General features: G+C 41.9%; 4 protein-coding genes across 4 annotated transcripts; 1 reads left to right on the top strand and 3 right to left on the bottom strand.

The window, feature by feature from the left end:
- Nucleotides 1-309: 309 nt before the first annotated feature.
- On the bottom strand, nt 310-4,775 carry polr3d (polymerase (RNA) III (DNA directed) polypeptide D). The gene is made up of 9 exons (XM_053420876.1): nt 4,641-4,775; nt 3,378-3,545; nt 3,203-3,246; nt 2,947-3,101; nt 2,748-2,872; nt 2,503-2,659; nt 2,109-2,356; nt 1,873-2,025; nt 310-796 (listed from the first exon to the last, which is right to left on the bottom strand). The coding sequence occupies exons 2-9, from the start codon at nt 3,537-3,539 to the stop codon at nt 680-682; spliced, it is 1,161 nt and encodes a 386-aa protein (XP_053276851.1). The 5' UTR covers nt 3,540-3,545; nt 4,641-4,775; the 3' UTR covers nt 310-679.
- Nucleotides 4,776-9,510: 4,735 nt separating this feature from the next.
- On the top strand, nt 9,511-12,862 carry LOC128438745 (phytanoyl-CoA hydroxylase-interacting protein). The gene is made up of 4 exons (XM_053421421.1): nt 9,511-9,681; nt 11,727-11,901; nt 12,103-12,220; nt 12,316-12,862. Exons 1-4 carry the CDS (start codon nt 9,514-9,516, stop codon nt 12,860-12,862), a joined length of 1,008 nt encoding a protein of 335 aa, XP_053277396.1. The 5' UTR covers nt 9,511-9,513.
- A 1,487-nt stretch (nt 12,863-14,349) lies between these two features.
- Nucleotides 14,350-15,531, bottom strand: ppp1r3c2b (protein phosphatase 1 regulatory subunit 3C2, duplicate b). Its single transcript, XM_053420301.1, has 2 exons — nt 15,528-15,531; nt 14,350-15,263 (listed from the first exon to the last, which is right to left on the bottom strand). The coding sequence occupies exons 1-2, from the start codon at nt 15,529-15,531 to the stop codon at nt 14,350-14,352; spliced, it is 918 nt and encodes a 305-aa protein (XP_053276276.1).
- A 1,623-nt stretch (nt 15,532-17,154) lies between these two features.
- On the bottom strand, nt 17,155-21,172 carry gins4 (GINS complex subunit 4 (Sld5 homolog)). Its single transcript, XM_053420830.1, has 8 exons — nt 20,902-21,172; nt 20,717-20,803; nt 19,938-20,051; nt 19,747-19,844; nt 19,262-19,350; nt 19,032-19,122; nt 18,782-18,886; nt 17,155-17,710 (listed from the first exon to the last, which is right to left on the bottom strand). The coding sequence occupies exons 1-7, from the start codon at nt 20,989-20,991 to the stop codon at nt 18,790-18,792; spliced, it is 666 nt and encodes a 221-aa protein (XP_053276805.1). The 5' UTR covers nt 20,992-21,172; the 3' UTR covers nt 17,155-17,710; nt 18,782-18,789.
- Nucleotides 21,173-22,799: the final 1,627 nt, after the last annotated feature.

Here is a 22,799-nt window from a genome sequence, read left to right as displayed (position 1 = left end):
TGCAATTTTCTGTTTCATATCCAATATCCAAAATCAAAAATGATTTCTAGCTGCTTCAGACAAAATTTTTGTACGTCCGTAAACCATGTGTCCAGACAACCGAGCATCCCTTATCTTTCAGTGTTACCACCTTTTTAAACGTAATTCTTCAATAGTTCATGCAGCACAAACATGAGGGCATTCAGAGGATTCTAACAGGGGTTATATCTCACATCCTGTACCTCCTGCATGGCCAAAATTATTCTTTTTTGGTGAACAAACAATTCCAATCTTTAACCTTTCAATCTTTTCAAACCATTTGACACCAACTTGAATAACACTTTTTTTTATTCACACATTTACATTCATGTACAGTTTTCTCAAGCAATTTCAGATGCAGCAAAAATGAAAATAGTCCTGACATTTGGCACAGCATTCAGCCTTTGAGCCCTGAATTAATATTATTGTTTCCTAAGAAGAAAATAAGGACTCAGTAATGACTCATATTTACAGATAGTGTATTTCATAAGGTTGTTATAACCATTCTACAAACACAAGTTTGCATCCCTGGATGGTTGATTGCGCATTCAACAGTCCAGGGACAGTCCACAGTAACAGGGAGTATCTTTTCAACATCACAACCCACCATAAGTGCATCCCCCTGTCATGGCTGGAGAGGGCCGTGCTGCTTTCTTGAACATCAAGCACGGCCTTCCAGTAAAGCCTCAAAGTCTGGAGAACAAACCATTTTGTGTTGGACATTTCCCAAAACAGTCAAGTCTCCTGTTCTTCCCTCCGTACCGACAGAGACAAGCTCCTGAGAGAAGAAGGGAAAAGCACGTCAGAAAAGTTCAGAGCTCTGAATATAAATATTTTACCCTTTGATCAATTAACTGGCCTGTAGAGAATTAAGCTGTATGACCGTAAACAAATGTCCTAGTCAGTTGGTCTTGACATTTTTCAGAACTTTCACAATCAGCCCCCAGTAGTAAAATGTCCGAAAAATGTCTGATTGAGATCACAGCAGGATACAGCATGAAAATGACTGGAAAATTGGGTGGGTCTATGACACTTGTAACATGTGACAGACACAAAACTGTAATAGAAAAAGTAAATAAAAATATCTCTCGATAAAAGAAAGAGAATCCATTCACGTAGGAGACATCGAGAAAGACATCAACTTGGAAAGATTTCGACGATAAGGTCTGACTCCGGTCTCAATGTTCAATAAACAAAACCATGTGATCTCCGCAGGAGAATATATATACGACATGTCCTGCCCCCTGCATGCTCCACCCGGACACCACCCCTCGCCTAAATTTTCCAGACATTTTCCTATTGTGGAGGGGATGAAACTGGACTGTGTGGAGGCAGTGACTGAACAGAGGATGAGAGGAAAACTAAAAGACATCATGGACAAGTCCTCTCATCTCCTGCTGAGCTGAGGCAGCTCAGGAGCATGTTCAGCCACAGACTCATCCAGCCATGTGCCTCAAAGCTTTTGGGGGGCTTATTTGTGCCATCAGCCATCAAACCACCAAAGCATTTATGGTCAAACGCTAAAATGTTTATCATAAGATTGATCTTTATCCATATATTACACATTTTTTATATATCGGGTATTATTTCTCATTGTATATAGTATCTCTATTTTAATTTATATTTCTATTCTTAATATATCTTCCCCCTGCACTGCTGCTGCTGCCTTGTGTAGCTGTGTCATTTATGAATTTCCTCCACAGAGGGTCAATAAAGGTAAATTGTATCTTATCTTATGTAAAAGACAAACTCCAGGAAATGTCCAGATCCAATTATGAGACAATATCTGAAGTTAATTTCTGAAAACAGCCACAATTAATGGAAGACACATCAATGACTACTAGGCCATCATACCTGAAGGAAAGAGCACGATGCTCCCAGTGACACATCCAGAGTCACTTGTCCCAGTAGGAGCTGAACCCGGCCTGACTTCCGCACCAGCATCTTTCCTACAACACCCTCCCGCAGATCTTTCAGATTACAGCAGTTCTCTTCAGCCTCCTCTTCCTGTTAAACATTCCATTTTACACATTTAACCTCAGTACCATGATGTATTTGAACACATTAGACAGCAGCTGTACCTACTGTACCTGAGACTCTGTTTTCAGAAGCACAGACTGTCCATCCTCCGACTGCACCTCCGTCTTCTGCGGCTTGTGCTCTTTGGTGGGGGGTTGGCCGGGCAGCGAGTCGGGCAGCTGAATAAAGAACAGCTCCTCCCCTTTGCTCAGACTCCACCTATTCAGCAGGTCGTGCAGAATCTCGGGCTCAGGAATAGGAGGAGGCTTGAACGCTACCTCGGACTTCTTTATTTCTATTTCCTCTGGCTCCTGTTTGACTGAAGAGATGACGATGCATATTTTTTAGAGAGCAGCTATGTGACAAGATTCAGCTGCAGCATTCGACTTCACCACTAAAAAGGTCACTTAATTCTATAAACTGAGCCTTTGAAATTACTGACAAATTACAAAAATCTGCCTTCACCTTTAACTGCAGGCTCCATAGGTTCACAGTCATCCTCCATCTTCTCAATTTTAGCAGTGTTACTGAATTCCTCCTTGAATCCCCATCCTGACACAGCGAGGGGGAGCTGGACGGGGCAGCTACTCTCCTCACTCTGCAGGAAGGGATCGTCTATAAACTGAGAACACCAAAGGAGAAACGATTGTTATTTTTTTGGAAAAAGCAAAATAAAGTGATTTAGTATAATACTGATGTATGGGTCTCACGTTTTCTCGTTCCAGACTGCGCAGGATCTCTTTAGTCTCATCCTCCGTCTCCCTCTTCTCCTTTTTAATATTGATGATGGGTGAGGGCGCCGCGCTCGGAGCATCTCTCTCATTTTCATAGCCGCCTGATTGCATTGATTTAAAGAACGTGTCAGCCAAAGTGGTGCACAATGTGTGTTTTTCCAAGCTGAACTCCTACCTCTCTTTTTCATCATCATCTCAGCAGGCCCCTGTTCAAAAATAGAGTGGGACTGGATGACCTCTGCACGACCTCGGCCCCTGCCTCTCTCTCTCTGACCTCGCCCTCGATTGCCATCCCTCTTCTCTCTCCTTTCCCCGCCTTCAAGTTTTGTGCTGCCGCGACAGAGAATGTGGTTGACCAACAGACAGAAAAACAGTAATATCCATTTTCTCTTGCATTTTTTGTCTCTTTTACCATCAATAAGGAAACTTACTCCTCTTTGGCTTTTCGGCCGATGATGTTGGGTGTAAACGTTTTCTAAAAAATAACACAAAAACAGGGATCAATCATTGCAACAGTCAGATTATTAGAAGATAATTGATCAATTCATTGTATATATAACAATGTCATATATATATATATATATATTCTTCAGTTTAATCAAACACCTTCTTCACTCCGCCCAGGGTGAGGTCTCTCGATCGCATTGAAGGGAGACGGACGGGAGTCATGGCACCTGAAGGTCGGCGGCCCTTCATCAGTCCGGCACTGCTCCCTCCAGGAGTTGGCACACGTTGCCCACTGGGATCACCTGATCCTGAGTCAGCCATCCTGAACTGGAGAGTAATAATATTTCGTTTTTATAGCTTCATAGAAGCATTTAATCATGGCAGCCATTCAAAGCTTGAAAAGTTTGATTCCTTACACCGCCAAACTTTGTAGGAAGTCAAGTTTTTCAATTCTATACTGCATGTCATTTGTTTTTTTATGAGGCCAAGGATTTGGGTTAAAAAAAAGCGAAATAATATCTGTTACTTATTTGACAGCAACATTTGCAGTGTCCACCAATAGACATTAAGATAAGAATATTCATGTCTGCTTTTAAAGGCTCAAAGTGCCAGTGTCCTTTTGATTTCCACTCATATAAATACAGACATAGATTTGAGAGCTCTAAATCTCTCTGGTTATTTCAATCACATCTTTTTCTCAAAGGTTTATTATCCATGCAAGTCTTTTAAAACAGTCACAGTTATTCCTGCTTTTAAATCTACACATATCATTCACTCCCAACTTTAGGTGGCAGGCAAGTGTATTTCTCATGTAATGATATCTGAATTTTAAAAAACAAATCTCCTCCAGGACTTACAATCTTTACTTTGCATGTGGTTTCATTTATAGCACTTTATTTTAAATGTAGATAATGTGTCAGTGAGCTTTGGTTATGGGTCAAGGTTTTATTCTAAAAGTCGTTTTTTCTAAAGTGGCCACTAAAGAAAGGCAACAGATAATATATTAACTGCATTTAATTCCTGAACAATGTTTCCTTTTGTTTAAATTATTCTTCAGCTCAGCACACACACGTTCATATAGCATATCAACGAGGAAATTATAATAAATAAATGAGTACAGTAAGTTATATTAATATTTCCATGTAAAATAGGATGTAGGCTATCGAGAGAACAGTGTTCCTCTGTAACCAAGGTGTACTTCAGTGGTATAAACCACTAATAGCTATTTTAGGTGTACAAGCCAAACGGCCACTTCAAACTGAGTTTGTTTTATCACCGTGACTCTTAATTTTAAAGAATTTATGTCAACAACAGCGAAAATCCTGCAACACGTGGTCAGATCACAACATTAAATCACAGGAGACGCAGCTTTAACACTGTCAGTGCTGAGTGTTGACGCTGTGTGTTCCTCCGGATACTCACGGATTTATTCCTGTGATTTCCTAAACAGATTCTGTGTCCAGACGAGGAGGAGAAGAGTCATTACAAGTCGTGTGGAGCTGTTTGTGACGCTGCAGGACCGTGCAGGACGCGCGGCGCCATGACACTTCCGCTCTGTCATCAGCCGGTGAGGTCACGTGGAGAAGCGATGCGGAAACCCACATCTTCTTCTGAAAGAACCAGGATGAGGAAAATACACTTTCTTCTTCTCCTAAAAAAACCGTTATAATAATGAAACCAACAACAATTGTAACACTACGAATAATTTTAAAGCTTGATACATATACAAACATTTGTTTATTATTCATATATTTTTTATTTCTGGCTTTCTTTATATTTTGAGCAATGCTAGAAGGGAGTCTGTGACCCAAGCTTTTCAATGCCAGCGACTACTAAATGTAATTGTTGTGCAGATGACAATGAAGTCTCGAATCTTGAATCTAGATCTGGAAAACGGACAGACCACACTTTATACAGCATGGGCAATGTCCTTTTGATATAGGCTTTGATTCAACTTTTTTTGAAGTTACCACACATGTATAGAAAAACGCAAACGGTGATCTCATCACATTTCATGGCATTGTAATATAAACATAACCTTAACGTTGTGTGAACATGACAAACTCACATCAGGCATATCAAACAAGACGGGAAAGTGAAAAAAGAGTAGGAATACATATAGAAAATAGATTGTATGATGGAGATTTTATTCTCAACTGGGTTTTTCCAAATAAGTATGTAAATATTTAATTCATGTAGTTACGATAAACAAATGGGAAACTCTGTGTCGTTAGGACCCCATGGAACGATGGACACAATGGACACAATGGATCACAGGGCTGTAGAATGACCCCTGACCTCTCCTGCAAAAGAGCAAGACAGCCAGAGTGTAAGAGAAACAACAAACCACAACTCTCTTTCTGGTCATGTTATGTCTGTTTTGTTTCATTTTGTGTCTCTGTTGTTGTTTAGTGTTTAGCTGTAGTTTGTGGTTGTTTAGCTCATGTGACCTGCCGGGTCCCTGGCTCCGTGCCTGGTAAGCTCAGTCAGTAATCCGTCCATGGCAATCCAGTTCATATCACAGCATCAGAATAATGCACTGCTACTGTGTCACAGCTGTGGCCTGACACCGCATTTGGTTTAGACGTTATATAATTTTGAATGAGTGATGTGACTTTTGAAAGTCAAATTACACCGTAAGTGTATATCCATTACAAAAAGCAACCATTTATAAATTTCTCATGTTGTGCCTGTTAGCCTTAAGATACGTGTGAAATTTATCAAAAGTCAAATAGGTCAAACAACCACTCCACCACCATGCTGTTTTCTGGTCCTGTTGATAAACCCTCGCCCTTAGTGTTGGTCTGGGATGGACTGTGATTAATCAGTCCAAACTTTATATATTTTTTAAATAAAAAAATATTGCAATGTGCATGCATCACTCGAACTCAATAGATATTGTCCTTCTGGATGTTATCTGTAGTTAATGTAAATTGAGCATAAATCTATAAACACAGACAGGCAGCTCTTCCCTTTAAAAAAATGGCTGTTCCTACGTCTGGAGCTCAGGGGGGTGATTTGGACAGAGGCAGCCTGTCATGGCATGACTAATGATGGATGATTGCAGTTTAATTACACTCCGAGGGTATCACTTATCTGCGGCTGGCTGGATATGAATCAAGCTTTTCAATAACACACACAGTCGGTGCAGTTATGGCAAAAAAACGGTGTCTTTGTCATTTTTCAATTAGAGTTTTTTTATGCGCTAGTGAAGGACTGCACTCTCACTAGCTCTTTATCCCTTTGTTAGTTGTCTTTATTCTATGTCCATTGTTTTAGAAGCAGATTATGGCCATTAATCTGGGGACGTTCTAATTTTAATCTAAATCCTAAATAGAGATGAGAGGCGGACGAGAGGTCGAACCAGTACAAAAACATCCCTCTGAAAATGAATGCCGGTGGAAATCTGCTTACTTTGGACTTACATCCCCCCTCCTCCTGGGGCTGGTGGGGGGGGAGAAGGCCTGTGGAGTCGGGCCATATGGCAGAGCAGTTGGCACATGTATATGTTTTGAGGTCTTCGTGGTGCTTCATGTAATTTACTGGGATATCACCAACAGCATCCTCTCTTCTGAGTACTCAGTGGAGGGTGTGTAATTTTTTCTCTCTCTCACACACCCTTAGTGTCCAGGCTGCCTTCTTATCTGAGAGGTGACACGTACGCACACAGCTAAATGTGCAGTTAGTGTGTGTGTGGATTTGGTGCCTCGGGGAGGACCACTGGAGAGTGATGAGCTGTGTGTGACTGCATGACGGGATGCTGACGAGGTTGACTGAGTTTCAATGTATGGTCACACGCCAGTTGGAAAATCCCACCCACTCACTCACTCACTCACTCACTCACTCACTCACTCACTCACTCATCTCTCTCGTCTCTCTCTTTTATAGGTTTTAATCCATCCTCTGTGGCTGCACAGGAGTTGAGTAAACATCCTGCAGAGCCCAGAGCAAAAATGAGATTTTATTTTCAGAGTAGGAGGAGGAGGAGGAGGAGAGGGAGGAGGAGGAGGAGGAGGAGGAGGGGGGAGTTCAGAGGCTTTGGTGGCACTGAGGGTGAGAGAGAGAAAGAGAGAGAGCCAGAGAGAGCGAAAGAGGTGCCTGTGTGTTTGTTTCACCTCCTAATCAGTTTTCCTTGGGGATCTATTATCCACTGCAGCAGTGGAGAAGGTAGTGAAGCAGAAAAGAAGATAGAACAATTCAGCCCCGGCGAAAATCTGCTTCCATCAGGAATTTGAGCCTCACACAAGTAAGAGATTCCTTTTGAGTCAGTCTTTCTATTGGTGGCTGTAGAGCTCACAAGTTATGGATGCAAAATAATACCGGTGCGTTTCATTTGCTCTCTTATCAAGTCAGTTTGCTAGGAAGTAATATGAATACAGTAATTCTTTTTGAATGGGTTTGATGTGTGATACCATGATATTACAGCCCTCTGATGCTGTTTCACTTATAAGATCTGTCGTACAGCATCACTGACATGTAATTAGATTTAGTGCGCATTTGCCCTGCTTGCTTTAATTGTGGGCTTTAATTGTGGGGGATGAAACTGTATTAGTCGCACAAAATGTCTTTTTAACAGCCTGCAGGACTCCACACAGTACAGAGTGACCGTTTCATGAACAGCAATAAACATTTAATCCTCTATAGATACATTTTGTTGTAAAATTATGTCTTTCCCTCCTCTCTCATGCAGCCATCTAGTTGTGTTTTAAAGTATTCACCCTGGAAGGACAAAAAAAAAACCTGTCTGTGCCCTGCTCCATATGCATGAGTGCAGCATCTTCTTTCATGTTGCTGTCTCCCAGAGATAGCAACATCTCTGCGTGTTGTGTATTTCAGCCGGTGTAGGAATTGTAACTGAGCCCTACTCAACTACTGATTCATTATGATTTCTAATGTAGGTCCCTTTTTAATAATTTGAACTCGCCTTATCTGGAGCAACTGCCTATCAAAGCAAGTGTCGCAGCAAAGATCATTCTGTCCATTTACAGACAGATATGAAGACTCAATGGTGTGGAAACCAGCTCGTGAACTGTGCTTACACGTAATCGATCCAAAAGTGGAACGCACAGACATACATGGGGACTTTGATGACTTGTCCTGAGAGATTCTGCTCCTGCCCCAGTTACCGTCTCTGAAAAGACGGCGTGCTAAAAACTGAGAGCAGCAGCTGGAAAACGGGCGCCTGGAAACACACGTGCGTGACGCAACGGCTCTCTCCCCTGGCCCGAGTGCAAACGAGCTACCGCACAAATTTCACAGTTCACAGGCTTTAATGAGCTGCTGCAGCCTGTCCATCATACTGACTGGAGAGCACCTTACAGCAGACCTATAGCACCCAGACAGTGACACTACACCAGGCATCTGCAGGATGTTAAGATCGTTTGTACTAAATCGCTCGGAGGGTATTTGGGGCACATCTGTGATTTTGCATTTGCCAAGGGTTAGAGGAGTTTTAATGAGGAAAAAACATGCTGCTTTGTGCCGAGATGCTACAGCGCAGAGAAATAAAGCAGTTGATTCTTTAAGCCGCAAGATCATTTAGGAAACTATAGGAGATTATCGCAATAACAAAAACCCCAAAATGGATGAAAATGACATGCAAACGGTGAAAGAATGGACAAGCACTGATTCTCAGGGTAAAAGAGGAAGACCATTGTGCACTCACTGCAGATACTCACCATCAGTTTACAAGAGGGTAGGTGACAGCTAATCAAACACAAATGCAGCCTGACCCAGCCCGGTACTCTGGCCTGTGTGCAGCAGCCTGGATCGAAATTGCTCTTGGGCAGCTAAAGAAATATGACCATACATCACCGGCTGCTGATACCGACTTAAACCTCCGCCATTTCTGCCCAAAAGCTATTTGAAGATTTCCCTCGGGCTGCAAGGAGCTCACTTGCTCAGCGGTTTAAAAAAAAAATGTGTCCACTTCAGCAAGGAGTGTTTTTAAAAGTTACCTTAAGTTTAAATTGCTGCTGACGGGTGCAGCACTGATCCCTTCCTTGAGAAGCACAGGAGGAGATTGAGGGAGGCTGCAGATGTGCGCCGGTTGCCGGGAGACTGCTGTAGGTGGGTTATGAAATGCACGGGGAAGGCAGAGGCCAGTCACTCAGCTGGGAGCGTGTCTCCTTGTGTAATGGGAAATGACAGTTAAGGGCAAGGAGAGAGGGGAGGAGGAGGGAAAAGAGCTGGAAGGTGATGAAAAGCAGGTACAGATGTTACCAGATGTTGTCTCCATCACTGCCATTACAGTCCCAGTCGTCTTACTATCCTCTCGTATCTCTAGGTGACAGAAATGGACGCCCCTCTCTCCACCCCATGCAACATCCAGATTTGCGAGGTCACCTGTGACTCCTTCCGCATCATGTGGGACATGACCTCGGAGGACACTGCCCGAGCCACGCACTTCTTCATCGACCTGAGCCGCAAAGAGAGCAGGGACCCCAACCGCTTCAAACACAGGGTCTGACCATTTAAAACAGCTACAAATGCAGTCTGCTCCCTCTAGTGTTGTCTGTGCCCATTTTTCAAATTCCCACAAATCAATTTACAGCATGTGATTGGCTGAGGAGTCCACCCTGCACTTTAAATCCAAAAATAAATGAATAAATAATAAAAATAAAGCCTAAAGGTTCAGTGTGTAAGATGTAGGTGAAGGGAATATAACCCAGGAGTTGAATAGAAAATAATCCTAGTGATGTTTTCACTAATGTGTAATCATCTAAATTGTACAAATTGTTGTTTACTTTACCCTAGAGCGGACCCTTTATATTTAAATACTTTATATTGACTTTGGGGTTGGTTCGTCTCTACGGAAGCCCCCATGTTTTATACAGTAGCCCAGACTAGACAAACTAAACACCTTTTGAGTTTTTATGACAGCTGAGCTGAAGGCTACCACAAGTTCTCTCTCATGTTTGGAAGGGGAGGGTGAGGTGAGGGGTATTCAGCTCCAAAATGTAACTTCACCTCTAGATGCCTCAAGATTCTACACACTGAATCTTTAAATTAGACAGGGCTGTTATAATTGTTATTCAGTTCTGCATGGATTAACAGTTTTACTGCTTCATAAAAACCCACGGTTGCACCCTTTCAGTCACTTCCAATACAGGCACAAAATGAAAATGAGTGCAGTCAACAGCCTCGGGCCTGTGACTCAGTTTTACATTATTTCCTCATAGAGTGGACAAAAGCTGACAAATTCAGCTTCAGCACAAAACTGTTTTCATGTGAATTACTCTCTATGTACACCACTAAATTCAGTACGAAAGGGTTAAAGAGACAATCTGATATAGATAGTTTTTCTCTTTTTAAATAAACCTGTTTCTCCGGGGACTATCAATCACAAGCGCTGACAGGAAATGCTTTGTACAGAGTTTTGCTGCCAGCTACTTTTCAGCTGCAGTCCTTGGATCTGCAGATGAACTGAACCTCTTACATGAACCACATATATTTTCCAATTACCATACAGATGTCTAACTATTTTTAGCCGAGCTAGCTACTATGCCTAATAATAACTCTGGGGATTGCGAAGTCGGTCAGTACGCTCCCACAAGATAAAATATCCCAACAACTAATGGAGGGATTGAGATGAAATTGCATATTTCTGACCCAAGCAGATGATTCCTACTGACGTCAGTAATCCTCTGACTTTACCTCGAACCGCCATTAAGTTGACATTTAGTGAAATTGTTTATGTATTCTCGGATGTTGGACTGCCATGACATTTAATCCCTGTCATCCCTCTGGATATATTAGTCACTTTGGTTATTCTCTGATTCGTCATTATTATCTATCATGATTAATGAATTATAACTGCTTATCACCAGCATGTTAGCATTTTCATTATGCGCATGTTAGCATGCTTCGGTTAGCATTTGGGTCAAAGCATCACTGTGCCAAAGTAACTAGCGAGGCCAACACATTTGACATAATTTTGGGAAAGGAAAGGATTTATGCACATTGATGTTAGTAATGCAATTAGTATTTTAGTGAATAATTTGATATGATGATGAAGTCTGCTCCCGTAGCTGAATTGAAAAATCTATTTCAGATGCACAACACTGACTGTAATTATTGCTCATTACATTGAACAGCTGAAAACTGGTTTTGTGAAGTCAGGGCAGGTGTAGGACTGAGTGAGCTGTTCCTGAATGGATGATAGGCTCTCTCTGTGTTTCTCTCTCTCTGATACACAAAGTGGCACAAACAAACTTGTGTCAGAGATGTTACCATGGATATATGGGCCTCTGAGTCCGTTGCAATTAGCTGCGCTTCTAAGAGGCCTCGGTCAAAACAAAGCCGCTGATTTGATTAGATGTATCCTAGTTACTGCAGCTTGGGTTTGAAGTGGAATATCAGGCTAATCAGGCAAAGTTTATGGAGGGAAATAGTTGAATGAACAATCGCTTTTACATTTGCTTTGAAATGGAAATGAAAACCACTGCAGTATGTTAAACCCTAGCATCCTGTCGCGGGTGTCAAGTCTTTTCTTGCTTTTTGCTCCAGGATGTGCCAACCAAGCTTGTGGCCAAGGCCGTTCCTCTCCCCATGGCAGTGAGGGGACACTGGTTCCTCAGCCCTCGGACAGAGTACTGCGTTGCTGTTCAAACGGCTGTCCGACAGCCAGACGGTGACTACCTGGTGTCAGAGTGGAGCCAGGTGGTGGAGTTCTGCACTGGAGGTAAGACACAGCATATATGACAGCTAAGGTAACCCTGATGTAAGGTATGCAGCGGGATATGAGAGCAACACAAGAAAAGGACAAAGAAGTACAGTGCACAGATATGGCATAATAACAATCCTGTCTGAGCACTGGGTAGTCATTAGCATATGAAAGGGGTGCAGACTTTATGTGATAACACAGTTCTTACCCACTTTGCAGACTATGCCATGGAACACCTACAGCAGCTTCTTGACAAGGCAAAAGGCTCGGCAGGGAGGCTGCTGAAATTCTCCGTGTTTTATCGCAACCAGCACACCGAATACTTTGACCACGTCAGGTCAGTGCTGCTCTCTTTTCTCTCTATTGTAAATCTACATCCATACCTGCAGCAATTAAGTGTAATGCTGTTTTCCTCTTCACCTCTTGGATTAGGAGGGAATGTGGAGGACTGATGCGTCCAGCTCTGAAAGACAACAGTGGGAGTCACGGTTCTCCCATTAATGCCAAACTACAGGGAGTCTTCTTCAGCTGCAACACTGAGTTTGACACAGGTCTACCTCCAAAAGACTCCCCTTACGGCCCGCTGCGTTACCAGATCCCAGCTGGACACCTGCTGAACCCTGACATCTGTCTGTACTTTGCAGACTTCTACTGTATGTACACAGCCTACCATTATGTGGTGTTGGTGCTAGCCCCTGTCGGCTCAGAGGGAGATACCTTCTGTCGCACCCGCCTCCCCATGCTGGACTTGGCTGCCAACCCCTTCCTGACATACACTGCCCCCCAGAGGGAAGGGGAAGAGCCTCTGTTCTGCCACTCCAGCGATGTCATCCTCGAGGTGCTTTTCACAGAGCCGGTTCATTTGGATCAGGGCAGCGTGGAGCAGATCAGGGGACATCACCAGCTGATGAGTCTGACCACAGCCAATGCCAAGAAAGACCCAAGCTGCAAAGTGTGCAACATTAGCGTGGGACGCTGAGGAGGATGTGAGACGGAGCTGGGAGTGTGTGAGCCTACATTGCTGAAAGACAGAGTTCTACACAGGACGAAATGGTCGAGTTCATTGTGTGTAGGTTAGAAAGCAGAGGAAACAGCCCACCTCTCAGGGTGGGTGCATGCTGCTTTCCTTCTTCCCTCCTACCTGGATTAGAATAGTGAGTAACTTCCAGTGTGTCACAGGAATGTTTCATGATCACAGATGGAAAGAGAGAAAACTACCACCCTTGACTGCTGAACAAAACATAATTGAAAAACTAAACGAAGCATGATAGGCTTCAGAATAATAGAAAAACTCTGTGAGTCTTGTTTGTGTGAGTCATCTGTCCTCTCTAGTGTTTTAATGGCATTTGCTACTTTTCTTTGACATTTTCTTTCCTGTGTTCGATTTTATTTTTCCCAATGCTGGATGACTAGTTTCATGAATTTATTTTTTAAGTTTGATACAGCCCACAAGTTCAAATGCACAAAGCGGCCCCTTTTATAAGAAAATGGCTTTAAATATAGAAATCTTAAAAAACATGTGACTACTGCTGCTTCTTGTGATGCTCAGTGAAGTCATTGCCAGACTTTTTTTGTCCTTAAAAAAGCTGTGTAGTCAAATATCTAAACATTAAGTACTTGAATCCTCCATTCAAAGGTAATCAAAGAGTTAAAATTGATGAATTAACTGTTCCTCTGCCCTGCAATTTGCTGGCCACCTGTCCAGGGTGTACGCCCCCTCTCCCCCAGTCAGCTGGGATTGGCCCCATCTCCCATCACGACCAGCAAAAGATAAGAGATTAAAATAATGGATTGATGGATTGTAATCCTTAAAGACACTGTGGGATCTATGTGGCGAAGCAGTGCCAAGCTTGATGCAGCTGTCTTTACAAGTTACAGCCCTAAATGGACTTGTAATAATCGCTTTAAACAATGAACCCAAATTGTCTAAAAAGAGCCCAATGTCTAAATGTTGCAATGCTACAGTAAAAGTAGGGTGATTGATTGTGTTGGGGTCTTGCACACCATGGAGAAAGATAATGGGGACGATGCCAACACAGTGAGCCCTGCCATCAGTCTCTGACAGTAAGCCTCGTCTCTAAAAACAGGACCGAGCTAAGATTAGCTTCTCTCGTGTTTCTGTTTGTCGGTCCACAGTTATCTTTGACCTATGTGGGAATCCCAACATCCCAAACATGTGAAAAGGGATCCACTCCCTCGTGCACTTGGGCTGATGAATTGCCAACACGGAGGAAACGACAATAGGGTGCCCCCGAAGAACAAAGTCACCTAGTTGTGGATGAAATGTGAGAGAGAGCTGGGAGAGGAAATTTAGTTACACAAAAGTGACCAGTATTTAGGTTTATGGAAATATAAGATTCAATTCAGTGTGATACAAATGTAATCAAAACTCTCCACCTTATTTTTATCCAGAACAGATGCATTATGTACAATGAAAAAAAATGATATTTTTATAAGTTCAGTAAGTCATGCCCTTTCACTTAGACCCTTCCCACAACAGAGATGTGAGCTCAAACACACTGCAATGCTGTAATTCTGTCCATCGTTATTGTCCCAAAAAGGTTTGCTCTGCCCTCCAGGTGAATAATATAAACAGAACTCTATCTTCCTTTTGGCATCCAGCACTTTAGGAATGGCAATGTCAAACTCAAAGATGTCCGTCTGTGGTCCTCCGAATCGTTTCTGCAGGTACGTACAGGGCACGTCTTTGTAGCTCTGCCAGGAGTCAAAGGTGATGCGCACACGCACATCCTTCTGGAAGCTGAGGTTCCTGATTCGAACAGTACCTTGGAGGGCCTGTTCTGTGACACTGCAGTTCTCCAGGGTAACCATGCTCTCTGCCAGCTTGGCCCGGAAGGCCTGGAAATCTGCAGAGGGTTGCGGGAAGCCCAATTTGAGCCGTGTCCCTGGGCAACACGTGCTGACGGTGCAGCTGTAGCTGTTCGCTGTCATGCTTCCCATGTCAGGCAGTGACGGCAGGAGGTTGAGGTCGGACTGCTCCTCTTCATCGGAAAACTCTCGCACAGCTGTCAGGGACAATCCTCTCGAGTCAGCGAATACCACATGTTTATTCTTAATTGGGATCAAAACATCATCGTCAAAGTCGTCGTCATCCAGAAAGGACAGAAAAGGGAGGGCTGGGTAAGCTTGACTCAGGATGTCAGAGGGCAGCTGATCTGACACCTGAGCACGGAGACACGGCCGCTGAGGTTTCAGGATGGGAACCCAAACGTGAGGACACAGTTGTTTACGCTGGTTCAAGCACAGCCTGACGGCAATCTCCACAAGTCCGGCTGACTGGGCCCTTGACCCGAAGCCAACCACTGGAAGGACTCTTGCAAAGGACAAAAAAAAAAATATGGTTTCAATAAAGACTGCAGCTTTGATGATTACATTTCACCCTTACTCAAACGAATTGAAAAAATGATGAAAGATAATGCAGCAGGGACACTTATTATGGCTTACTTTGTATTGGAGATCTCCATGCTGGTGGTCGAGGCTGAATTATGGAAATATAATCCTCAATGTTTGTATGGAGTTCTGGTGTGATGGCAATTTCTGTGAATCAAGCACAAAGTTAAAAAAAGCCCTGTGTTCTTATAACCCCCCCCCTCCCCCCAAGGGCATGTAAAGGTCTATTTTACCCATCCTGGTTTCTTATTAGTGTGGGAGACATCCTGCCTTCTCGTCTCGGTGAAAGAGGCCTGGAGTGACACCCCAGGTGTGAGATCCCAACCATATGCAATGAGACCATAAAGTTGAAGCCTCAATAATCGTATACCAAAAGTTGCCCTTTTAGATAAACAACCTGGTCCACCTTTCCACACAAGTCTGCACATGCTGTATCACATACACCAATTAAAACATTTCCATTACACTGGAAAATAGAGCAACAGTATTTTAATTAATCAAACTCAATGCTGTGACACATCGAAATAGTCTCACCTAATTGAAAATCTTACTTACACACATGAGCAGCAGGTGGTTGCCTGTAGTCTCACTCATCCCCACAGGAGTCTGGCACAGTGTCCTATATACACTACCTCACTTGTCATGTCATGTTGCTTGCTCCTCCCCCTTCACTCTCCGGACCAATCAGCTGAATGTTGTGGTTTTGTGCTCATCCTGTTTCAGCTCAGCATATAACGATTTGAGCTCATGTACAGCAGCAGTCCTTGTTTTTTAATTTTGCCATGCTTTCATTGTACATAGCTTAGTTCAGTTTGACTGTCACTAAATGAAAATGTTATTGCATCAGTGTTTTCTGTAAAGATTTATGTGAATTTATATTTTTGTACAGTCACCTCAGATGTGTCAGCCACTGAGATAAAACCACATACAGGTGTACTGTACTGAGCGTGTGGTCTACATGTAATTCTACCCTGTGGAAACTATTCCAGTCATCCTGGGCTCTATTCTCAGACATGTCAATAGACACAGATCCAAGTTCACTGCAGGTTGGCTTGTGTCCTGATGGGATCGCTGTCCCACAGTCCATAAACATGTTTGACGCATAAGGAAGAGCCGGATTACATACGAGCCTCAGCATGCCAGTCAGCTAACGGAGGAAGCTATTCAAGAATTGAGCCAAGTACGTGCATACATATCGAGTTACATGACACTCACCTGCTATATGCAGAGATTTATTTGGAAACCAAATTTAAGGACAGTTGAATGATTTAAACTTATGAATTTTTATGACAGAGGCTTTCAGTCAAGGTTTGACTTTCTGCAATTGCACGAATACAACAAGAGATCTCACAGAGGTTGAGTAATGAAGTTGATTTCTGTGCTGGATGAATAATAAACTGAAATACTCTCATAATCATTCACATTTTTAAGGTTTTAATCTTTTAAATCCAAATCTTTAACTATTTCCAAAGTAAATGTGAACACTGCTTTCGATTTCCAGCATTTAAATACAAATAGGGGCATTCATGCGCTCTAAATACCTCATCTCTCCACAGAGTTTTAGGATTTGATATTATCTAGATCTGCAAATCAAGATGATGACTGACTGTTGACGCTGTTTAGTTCAGTGCAGGCAAAAAATAGGCACCGAACGCTCCCTCTGAAATCCTTACATAACAAAGCTATTAAAACAATCTCAGATAAGACAACGTTCCACACATCCTCTCAGGGTGAGACTACAGAGAAAGAATCGAAAGAAACTTCCATGCTGTGAAGCAGAGCGGCGCTGAAAGGCAGATAAAACCTGATCCGGTAGTCAAGGTGAAAAGATGCATGAGAGTTAGGAAAGAACGACATCAATAAGAATACAATTATTTATAATGATAGTTTACATAAGTGTGAATATCACCACAATGAAACAAGTATTTCAAATATACACGCAAATTGATATCTGCACCAGGGAGAGATAGGCACTGTGATGCCAAGATAAAATGTCACCTTCAGGTCATTTGATGTGTCCTGTTATTGAGCAGCAAAGGAAAAAATCCAATAATCTGCAACTGCATGTAGAATAAAAGGAATGATGACCAGTAGATTTGATAGAGTCTTTACATGTCTCAGAAAACACCAACACCAGAATGCATTATAACCGTAGAAATCGAATTGAACTTATGTTATGTAATGATTTTTTTTAAAAGGCCATGATTAACACCACAGCACTGCAAAAGCTGGTTCTGTAAAGCGAGTTCATTCCCAGCCTTCACTTCTCATTAGTGGTGGTCTTATATTTTGCAGGAATAGTTTCCACTGGGTTACATCTCCTGGAGCCAATGGTGTCACAACTTGGATGTTTTCAAGGACGAGTGATCTCTGCAGGTTCATGATCACCTGGAGCCATCCACACCAACACACAGACCTGGAACAGAAAAACCCATGCGTGATGGTTGTATTTCATTGTAAACTGCAGTTAAGTTAAAAGAAAATTCTACACGTATCTTTCTAATGGGCAATTCATTGAATTTATTTATATGTATGTATTTATAAATCTCAGACTGCTTTACAGATATATATCCTTTTTTATATTTGATTTATTTATTCAATTATTTACTTTCTCTGAATTGTTTTCACATATAGTATTATCTTTATCACATCTCTTTTAGCATTTGACTGTTTTATCTTTACCATTTTCATTGGTTATGCATATGATTGTTTTATCTTTTTTTCATTTTATTAGCCTTTGTTGATTTTCTCATTTCAAATATGAGATTCACAATAACGTTTCCTCGGTTGTTGTTAATATTGTCTTGATTCGTGTATTTAAAACTGGTCACTGCAGTTCATGGTGCAGTAACCACATCACCTTAAATGTCCCCTTTGCTCACACTAAGCTGAAGGGTTACACACCTTTTAAATTGAATAGGCTGCAATCTTTCAATCAACTGAAGTCTAACATTCCCCTTAGTGATTTAAAATCTTTGTTATCTGGTGGTTTTCATGATTCTTGTAAATGTTTTGATTAAGTTCTTGTTGTGCTTCTTTTATTTATCAACTCTTTGTTATGTTGTATTTATTTTCTGATTGTAAATGCCTCCTACTCCCCGGTTTTTCTTGAAAAAGATATACAAAATTAAAAGAAATGGATGGAGTGGTTAAACAAGTGGGGGGTATTGTTTTTATTGCTATTATTGTGTAAAGCATTCTGTGTTATATTGTATATAAGTAAAGTCTGACTGCTAAGTTATGCAGGATGACAAGTCTGACACATTGTAAACATTCTTAAAAAAAGGTTTTCTTTCATACTCTGTTGCCAAGAAACAATGAATGCTGCAAAAACAAGTGAGATCTAAAAATACATCCAGATGTCACAGCAACGCAGTAGCTTATGTAAGATCTGCAGAAATGAATTAGCAGACGTCTGTTCAAGAGGGTGTGAGGGCAGTATTGAGATAATGAGACAGATGAAACAATAATACTTGCTGTTACTTACCTCCACATTCAAATCAACTGCACAGCTCCACTCGAAACAAGTGGTGCTATAGTTCGATACCGCATCAGGTGCTGCGAGCCCTCTTCAAGATCCACAACAAATTCTCTGATAGAAGAGATGCAGCAGAGATATTATCAGTTGTTTTAGTATCTATGCAGAAACATGGAACAGTACTGAATGTGAAAGGGTACTAACACTGCCACCTACTGGGGTTTTAAAACAGTGACAAGGAGTCAAGTGACTAAAGTACCTCTGGTCGTCTGTCTCAGGCTCGACCAAGATGTTTTCCTGTCTCTCTTTCACCCGCAGAAACACAAAGGAGTCCAAGTAGGGCTGAGGCACTGGGGTTACATAACAATACATGGGACAGTCAGTGAAATATCAGTGCAAATGCCACCATATAGAAGCATTTCAGGTATTAGGTCATGTCAGAGCAAAGACTGATAGAGCCTGTGTGTTAAAACTAAGAGTGAGTTTTACCTGCTTTGATCATATCCACCGTCTGTAGGTTGGGGGGCATGCGCTTCAGTGCCACAGCCTTCAGATAGGTTTCTGTGTTTGCTAAATACCTGTTTGACAAACAAGAGTTTTAAATCTCAGGCTACATCACATGCAGTTTTAAATGTGCATTTTAAAATGAAAACTATTTACATCAAGCTTTTATTTTGCCCCAAATCTGTCAGACATTTTCTTCTAACATTGAAACACCTTCTAAGAGCCACTTAAGGACACAGGCTATCTTTGTAAATTTACCTTTAGCATATCATAAAGAATCTCGAATGAGGAAGCGAATGAGTGTGGCTTTGTCATCATTTACAAATGTCTGAGTAGTGGCAATGGCAGGTGTAAACGTAGCAACACCGGTCCCTTTTGAAACTAAAATGTAGTTGGGTGGATGAAGCCACAAGTATCACAACAAAGCAGCACAAACACAAACAGCTCTGACATTGTCCAGCTATACTCACTCTTTGGCAAAGGCAAACTCTTCGGGTGAGAGCAGAGAGGGCTCCCCCTCGCCTCGAGACTTTTCTCTCTCCAGGACATGCGGGAAAAACTTCTCAATCTTGACATGAGAAAAACATAAAAAGGAAAATTTGTCAACAAACCTGAGTGGAATTAGTTTTTATTTGCACGATGTATTGTTGATGTGACTGACCTTCTGCAGACGAGAGCGCAGGTAGCTGCTCAGAACGAAGCGGATCCTATCTATCTCCATGCGATGGATACTGGCCTTGGCGTCACCTTTCTTCACCCGCTGCAAGTTGGCTTCCTATTGACATGAACATCAACACCATTTTATTCATAACTGACAACGACAAGAAAAGCAACAACGTTCCCTGGTTAAATTATTTGATTATTGTTATTATTATGAACGAATAAATAAGTACGGTCAACTTCTGTCTCAGCAGCTGGATTGGCCATAGGTATTCCAAACAATAGCAGTAATAAAAGTCAGTAATCTTAGTCAAGTTGAAATATGTGTTGGTATGGTGATAAAACCATTTAGTGCAGTGATATGTTCAGCTTCTCAAATGTGAGGACTATTTTTTGTTTCACAGCTTACGACAGACATGGGTGAAATTAAAGTTAACTTCATCCAGGCCTGTACTGCGCCTAAGATACAATTTGAAGTATATTATCAAAGTACTATTTCAGTCAACACTACAGCACTCACAGATATTCGTTTGTCTAAGTACGTTTAGCTCCAATGTGTGTGTACTTGTGCAAAGTTCACAACACAGCGGGTCTTTCCCAGCATGTTTACAGTGCAGTATTAAAACGTGTATTGACGCAAGGGACGTGAATTCTTTCTCCACCACTGCAGCCTCATCCGATGTGATGTCAGTGCAGTTACACGGAGCTGTGGTCCACACTGTGCTGCCGTGTAGGACTAGTGTTTGTGAACATACAGTGACGATCAGAAGCTGCACTTACCATGTGAGTGAGCTGCTCCATCACACACTCCACCACCTCCGACCTGTTCTCCATCAGCTCCGGGGAGAACTTCTCGTTCAGCCAGGCCTGCGACAGGTTGAGAAGGGAGCATGAGGACCGAGGAGACAAGCTAAGCGGGAACAGAAGAGTGTGTCTGCGGCTCCACCGTGTTCACATCAGCTCACCTCCTCCAGCTTGACGATCAGCTCCGCCGGGGTCATCACGTCCTCCTGGCTGTCTTCATGGCTGCCGTCGTCTGACAGAGCGTCCGACATCGCTCTCCGAGTAAAAACAAAGCACACAGAGCTCAACAGAAACTAAACATGTGCATTTACATCAGAGCTACAGTTTCAAACCACCGGAGCTGACTGAGTTAGAATAGTTTAGCTCGGAAGACAAGTCACGAGGCGGCGTGTTTATCTCTGGACTTCTTGTGTGTTGGCGCCACTCTGACGGTAGTCTCGCGATATTTGGTTTCTCGGATGTTTTCCCTGCGATTAGACTTGAAGGCGAGGTTTCCCCACAAGTTGGACGACCAGAGTGTAAAACCAACGCCTTATACAATTACTGTGATAAGATGTATTAAGGCTAGAGTTGGAATCATGGTTCATGTAGTGTTCTGAAAGACTTTTCCACTGCAAGAGGCGACATTGTAACACTGTCAAGGTAAAGCGGTGCTTCCTGACAGTCTGAATGCAGGGAGATGATATTTACCAATTGTGCAATGAACACAATGAAAGAAAGTATATAAGGAGACCCTGATGTGCCAAGATATTTTTTTTTATATTGTGCACACAAGATAAATGCTGATAATTGTTGTTTTTAATCACAGACCACGATTAGTCGGGATTGTAATATGCACACCTGCACTTATTTTCTTAGACCGTCGCACTGTTAGGACTGTTTGTATTGTTTTGTTTTGCTTTGTTTTTTTTTTTTATGTTTTTTTGTGTGATGTGTATTCTGTGTAAGCACCTGAGAGCCACTTTACCGAGTCAAATTCCCTGTTTGTGCAAACTTACTTGGCCAATAAACCTGATTCTGATTCTGATTACTGAGTTGGATTTTCATCTGTAAATACCTTTTTAAGTGTGAATTTGAACATCTTTTGAACAACGGCCAATAAGATAAGATAAGATAAGAAGTCCTTTATTAGTCCCGCATTGGGAACATTTGCAATGTTACAGCAGCAGAAGACAACACATAAGTAGTATGCAGTACTTGGGTGAAGGAGTATAATGAAATAGAAATATACAACAATATATAGACATTTTTATATATATATATATATATGTGTGTGTGTGTGATTAAACCGGTATGTCTAAAGAAATATATTATGTTTCAGAATATGAACAGTAAAAGGATTGCACATAACGGTTTATGTAAATATAGAGTATATAAATATTAAGTGCTCATTCTAGGATAAAGAGAGCAACAATTCGTGCAATTTAGATGAAACGCACTAGTCGAAACATTACTAGGATTATTGTAAATTCAATTTCTGCGATTAGATCCATTTCACCTAAATCGTACACAATTTGGTGCATAGCAACAGAAAAATATGAGAGTTTTGACAACAGTGACACAAATTTTAAAGCACAAGTTTGAGTCACACATCACACATCAACAATCCTGAGACCATACTCCATGCAGTCATCTCATTGGGTCTGTGTCGGTGGTGGCTCCCTCACTGAATGCTGCGTAACCACAGGTTCTCAGTTGGGTTGGAGAGTATGCCCTGTATCTGAGGACTGTACGCTATGGGATGCAAGACGTCGGCCAATCCATGTTTTAAAGTAAGATTTTTAAGATTTTGCCAATTAGTTTAAAGGCTTTTCAAGGCCTACAGCCTTGTATATATATATCCAACCTTTTAGGGCATATTTAATTATTTAGTACAACGCGGTCTCCTTCATCCATATCCCAATGGTAAATACAATTTCAAAGCTCAGCTCTGCCACTTTACATCCTTCACTTTTTTACTGAAAATAGACAAATCAGTAGGCGAACAGCCAAGGAGGTGTTACTGACAATGGTCTGACTGACTTTTCTGACTTGATGACATGTTACTGGCTTCTTCTAT

The sequence above is a fragment of the Pleuronectes platessa genome, chromosome 4, assembly GCF_947347685.1.
Source record: "Pleuronectes platessa chromosome 4, fPlePla1.1, whole genome shotgun sequence".
Classification (NCBI taxonomy): domain Eukaryota; kingdom Metazoa; phylum Chordata; class Actinopteri; order Pleuronectiformes; family Pleuronectidae; genus Pleuronectes; species Pleuronectes platessa.
The sequence above is the reverse complement of the archived record's forward strand: the minus strand, read 5'-3'. Positions and strand labels throughout refer to the sequence as shown.